General features: G+C 35.7%; 1 protein-coding gene across 1 annotated transcript; it reads left to right on the top strand.

Moving 5' to 3' along the window:
* The first annotated feature begins 5041 nt into the window (after positions 1 to 5041).
* On the top strand, positions 5042 to 5970 carry LOC117095677 (transmembrane protein 14C-like). Its single transcript, XM_033232282.1, has one exon. The coding sequence runs from the start codon at positions 5161 to 5163 to the stop codon at positions 5497 to 5499; it is 339 nt and encodes a 112-aa protein (XP_033088173.1). The 5' UTR covers positions 5042 to 5160; the 3' UTR covers positions 5500 to 5970.
* Positions 5971 to 6226: the final 256 nt, after the last annotated feature.

The raw sequence follows: 6226 nt of genomic DNA, 5'->3' as shown, positions 1-6226 counted from the left end.
GAAGATTAGTCATCAAATGGAACAAATATAAAAATGCTTGCAATTTTAATATGAAACTTTAAATAAATGTGACATGTTTAAACAATTACAAAGGAGGTTTATATTTTACTGAAATGTAACTCAACAAGTGACATAGTATTGAAACCTATAAAGTCAAAACCAAAGTAAATATTGTATCTAGAGATATTGGCAGAAAGTCAGTACTAGTGTGAAACTAATTGCCTCCTTTAGTCCTTGAAAGATTATATTGAACACAGATAAATGAATGGGAAATTAAAAAGATTTCAAGAATACGTAATAAACTATCCACTACAGAAAATCTTTTACGCACTTGTAAGTTTTTTTTTAATTGAACATGAATATATTTCAAAAGATAGAATTAGTGTAGCTTACAGACACTGGGAACAATATTAGAAAGTTAGAAATAAATAACAGAAGAAAAATAGTATTAAAAATGTGAGAAGAAACAATTTTGTAGTCAAAGAAGAAAATAAATTAAAATTTAATAAGCGAGAAGACTGCATATAACAACCTCTGGTATATTGCCAAAGCTGTATTCACAGGAAAGTTATAGAATTAAGCACCTTTATTACATTCTTGCTATATAAGAATAAAAATGGAACAAAAAAGCTATTGAATTTGAAAATTTACAAAAGAAAAAATGAACATAAGAAAGCAGGAGAAAATAATAATTGAAGCTAAAATTAATGAATAGAAAACTGAAAAGCAGTATAAAGTATAATAAATCCGAGAGCTTTTTGTACCTTGGTGATAAATATCTAAGTGGTTTTTCAAAGAAGGAAAAAAAAAGCCAAGCACACAAATTAGGGATAAGTAAGAAGACAAAGCCAGCTGACAGAGAAGTCAAAGTTTTTGGGTAATACTTTCTATTGGTTTATGTTAAAAATGTTAAAATCTGGAAAAATGTATTTTCTTTAGGAAGACCTAAATTGCTGAATGTTGCTAAAATAGATAGGAAATATATGTAGTTTAATATCTATGAAATTCTTGAGGAAATTGTTCAACACCTACCCCTAAAAGCTGTCCAGATAGCTTCAAAGACTTCAAGGAAGAGGCAATTCTGAAGAGTTTGAGTATCTATAGATCACAGGAAAAGGTAGGAAGGCTTCCAAACCTGTGAAACTTAGCACAAAAATGATACTTTCACTTTGATAATATAGACAAAAATGTAAACTATTATAGAAAACAGCTGTATTTTATATATAGTTACAATTATATTTCAAAAGACCCTTCCCTAAGCAGTGCTCACTCTAAAATTGCTGGGAGAGTGCATGTTGTGAATTCACAAGATTAAAGGAGAGGAAAATTATTCATTCATGTTGCAAAGATGTTTTTTAATTGATAAACTGTTAATTAATTTTGGATGTTAGTTAAAACTAATTTTTTTTTATACTTTAATTTCTGGGATACATGTGCAGAATGTGAATGTCTATTGCATAGGTATACATGTGTCATGGTCGTTAGCTGCACCCATTTACCCGTCATGTACAATATACATGTAAAATTTCTCCTAATGCTACCCCTCCCCTAGTCCCCCAGCCCCGACAGGCCCTGGTGTGTTATGTTCCCTCCCTGTGTCCATGTGTTCTCATTGTTCAACTCCCTCTTATGAGTGAGAGCATGTGGTGTGTGGTTTTCTGTCCTGTGTTAGTTTGCTGAGAATGATGGTTTTCAACTTCATCCATGTCCCTGAAAAGGACATGAACTCATTATTTTTATGGCTGCATAGTATTCCATGGTGTATATATGACACATTTTCTTTATCCAGTCTATCATTGATGGGCATTTGGGTTGGTTTCAAGTCTTTGCTATTTTGAATAGTGCTGCAATACACATACTTGTGCATGTGTCTTTGGAGTAGAATGATTTATAATCGTTTGGGTATATACCCAGTAATGGGATTGCTGGATCAAATGATATTTCTAGTTCTAGATCCTTGAGGAATAGCCACACTACCTTCCACAATGGTTGAACTAATCTACACTCCCACCAACAATGTAAAAGCATTTCTATTTCCCCACATTCTCTCCAGCATCTGTTGTTTCCTGATTTTTTAATGATCACTGTTCTAACTGGCATGAGGTGGTATCTCACTGTGGTTTTGATTTGCATTTCTCTAATGACCAGTGATGAAAACATTTTTCATATGTTTGATGGCAGCATAAATATCTTCTTTTGAAAAGTGTCTTTTTATATGCTTCACTCACTTTTTCATGTTTTTTTTTTTTCTTATAAATTTGTTTAAGCTCCTTGTATATTCTGGATATTAGCCTGTTGTCAGATGGATTGAAAAAGCTTTCTCCCATTCTGCAGGATGCCTGTTCACTCTGATGATAATTTCTTTGGTATGCAGAAGCTCTTTAATTCAATTAGATCCCATTTGTCAATTTTGGTTTTTGTTGCCATTGCTTTTGATGTTTTAGTCATGAAGTCTTTGCCCATGCCTAGGACCTGGATGGTATCGCCTAGATTTTTTTCTAGGGTTTCTATGGTTTTAGGTCTTATGTTTAAGTCTTTAATCCATCTTGAGTTAATTTTTGTGTAAGGTGCAAGGAAGTGGTCCAGTTTCAGTTTTCTGCATATGGCTAGTCTGTTTTCCTAACACCATTTATTAAATAGGGAATTCTTTCCCCATTGCTTGTTTTTGTCAGGTTTGTCAAAGATCAGATGGTTGTAAATGTGTGGCATCATTTCTGAGGCCTCTGTTCTGTTCCATTGGTCTATATATCTGTTTTGATACCAGTACCATGCTGTGTTGTTTACTGTAGCCTTGTAGTGTAGCTTGAAGTCAGGTAGTGTGATGCCTCCAGATTTGTTCTTTTTGTTGAGGATTGTCCTGGCTATCTGGGCTCTTTTTTGGTTCCATATGAAATTTAAAGTAGTTTTTTCTAATTCTGTGAAGAAAGTCAGTGGTAGCTTGATGAGGGTAGCATTGGATCTGTAAATTACTTTGGGCAGTATGGCCATTTTCACGATATTGATTCTTCCTATCCATGAGCATGGAATGTTTTTCCGTTTGTTTGTGTCCTCTCTGATTTCCTTGATCAGTGGTTTGTAGTTCTCTTTGAAGAGGCCCTTCACATCCCTTTTAAGTTGTATTCGTAGGTATTTTATTCTCTTTGTAGCAATTGTGAATGGGAGTTCAGTATGATTTGGCTCTCTATTATTGGTGTATAGAAATGCTTGTGATTTCTGCACATTTATTTTTGTACATTGATTTTTGTATCCTGAGACTTTGCTGAAGTTGCTTATCAGCTTAAGGAGTTTTTGGATTGAGACGATGGAGTTTTCCAAATATATAATCATGTTATCTGCAAACAGACAAAATTTGACTTCCTCTCTTCCTATTTGAATACCCTTTGTTTTTTTCTCTTGCCTGATTGTCCTGGGCAGAACTTCCAACACTATGTTGGATAGGAGTGGTGAGAGAGGGCATTTTTGTCTTTTGCTGGTTTTCAAAGGGAATGCTTCCAGCTTTTGCCCATTCAGTATCATATTGGCTGCTGGTTTGTCATAAATAGTCTTATTATTTTGAGATACATTCCATCAATACCTAGTTTATTGTTTTTAGCATGAAGGGTGTTGAATTTTATCCAAGGCCTTTTCTGTATCTATTGAGATAATTATGTGGTTTTTGTCATCCATTCTGTTTATGTGAAGGATTACGTTTATTGATTTGCATATGTTGAACCAGCCTTGTATCTGAGGGATGAAGCTGACTTGATCGTGGAGTATAAGTTTTTGATGTGTTGCTGGATTTGGTTTGCCAGTATTTTATTGAGGATTTTCGCATCAGTCTTCATGAAGGATATTGGCCTGAAGTTTTCTCTTTCTGTGTCTCTGCCAGGTTTTGTTATCAGGATAATGCTGGCCTCATAAATGAGTTAGGGAGGAGTCCCTCTTTTTCTACAGTTTGGATTAATTTTAGGAGGAATGGTACCAGGTCCTCTTTGTACCTCTGGCAGAATTCAGCTGTTAATCCATCTGGTTCTGGGCTTCTTTTTCATTAGTAGGCTATTAATTATTGCCTCAATTTCAGAACTTGTTATTGATCTATGCAGGGATTCAACTTCTTCCTGGTTTAATCTTGGGAGGGTATGTGTGTCCAGGAATTTATCCATTTCTTCTACACTTTCTAGTTTTTTTTGTGTAGAGATGTTTATAGTATTCTCTGGTGGTGGTTTGTATTTCTGTGGGATCAGTGGTGATATCCCCTTTATCATTTTTTATTGTGTCTATTTGATTCTTGTCTCTTTTCTTCTTTATCAGTCTGGCTAGTGTGCTATCTATTTGGTTCATCTTTTCAAAAAACTACCTCCTGGATTCATTGATTTTTTTGAATTTTTTTTGTGTCTCTATCTTCTTCAGTTCTGCTCTGATTTTAGTTATTTCTCGTCTTCAGCTAGCTTTTGAATTTGTTTGATCTTGTTTCTCTAGTTCTTTTAATTGTGATGTTAGGGTGTCAATTTTAGATCTTTCCCATTTTCTTCTGTGGGCATTTAATACTAATAATTTTCCTATAAACACTGCTTTAGCTGTAGCCCATAGATTCTGGTACATTGTGTCTTTGTTCTCATTAGTTTCAAAGAACTTATTTATTTCTGCCTTAATTTCATTATTTACCCAGCAGTCATTCAGGAGCATGTTGTTCAGTTTCCATATAGTTGTGTGGTTTTGAGTGAGTTTCTTAATCCTGAGTTCTAATTTGATTACACTGTGGTCTGAGAGACTGTTTGTTATGATTTCCGTTCTTTTTAAATCAAATTCGGCATCCATTCACTGTAAAAAAAAAAGTGATTAGTAAAATTTGTGAGGAATATTTATCTTTTACAAGATGAATTTTAGCATCAAGTTTATGGTTGAAATCCTAAAAATTCCCACAAATGAGTAATAAGATAATGGTGTCCACCATCATCATTTAAAAAAAATTAATAATATAATAAGATGAAACAATGCATGTAGCTAATGTAAGACTACGGGAGATCTCCCCACCCCGCCACCGGGACGCAGAGTATCCGCCGCCGCGTGTCCGGCGACACCTCGCTGTCATCCCCGCGGCTTTGCGCGCCCTTGTAGACAGCCCAGGCCTTCGCGAGACCAGGCCTGGGGTAGTCTCCTATATGGACAGAGAAGAGAAGAATGCAGGACACCGGCTCAATAGTGCCTCTGCATTGGTTTGGCTTTGGCTACGCAGCGCTGGTTGCTTCTCGTGGGATCATGGGCTATGTAAAAGCAGGCAGCGTGCAGTCCCTGGCTGCTGGGCTGTTCTTCGGCAGCCTAGCCGGCCTGGGTGCTTACCAGCTGTCTCAGGATCGAAGGAACGTTTGGGTTTTCCTAGCTACATCTGGTACCTTGGCTGGCATTATGGGAATGAGATTCTACCATTCTGGAAAATTCATGCCTGCGGGTTTAATTGCAGGTGCCAGTTTGCTGATGGCCGCCAAAGTTGGAGTTAGTATGTTCAACAGACCCCATTAGCCAAAGTCATGTTCCACCTTGCACTGATGAAGAATTAAAAATCTGCATCTTCTACTATTTTCAATGTATTAACAGAAATAAGTGCAGCATTTTTGCATCTGACATTTTACCTAAAAAAAAAAAAAAAAAAAAGACACCAAACTTGGCAGAGGGGTGGAAAGTCAGTCATGATTACAACCCTACAGAGGTGGCGAATATGTAACAGAAGAGCTTATAGAACCCTAATAGAGATTGATTCCTGTATATTGATGTTATCTCTTCTTTCTATATCTATAGGTAAATCTCAAGGATAAAATATTAGATGTCAACTTTGAGGGCCCTGAAATCCCATTCTGTGCTCTGAGGAACAGTGTGAAAAAAATCTCTTATGAGATTTAGAATATCTGTTCTTTCGCTCATCTTAGACCACAGACTGACTTTGAAATTACGTTAAGTGAAATATCAATGAAAATAAAGTTTACTATAAATAAATTTTCAAAAAGACTACGTGAGTTGGCTATTGACTCAGAAAACCTAAAAGAACACTTAAAAATATTAAAAATAAATAATAAATTTCTCAAGAGCATCAGTCATAAATACATACACCAAAAATAAATACCAATGAAATCTGGTAGTGAATACACTGGAAACAGGGTGAAGTCAAGACAGCAGACTCTTCACTCATTTATTTTACAGTTATGATTCTCCAACTTCAGCATGCATAAGAATCACTGGAGGCCCAGCTGAA

The sequence above is a fragment of the Trachypithecus francoisi genome, unplaced genomic scaffold (assembly GCF_009764315.1).
Source record: "Trachypithecus francoisi isolate TF-2019V2 unplaced genomic scaffold, Tfra_2.0 Lachesis_group14, whole genome shotgun sequence".
NCBI lineage: Eukaryota > Metazoa > Chordata > Mammalia > Primates > Cercopithecidae > Trachypithecus > Trachypithecus francoisi.
This window is presented reverse-complemented; position numbering and strand designations above follow the sequence as displayed.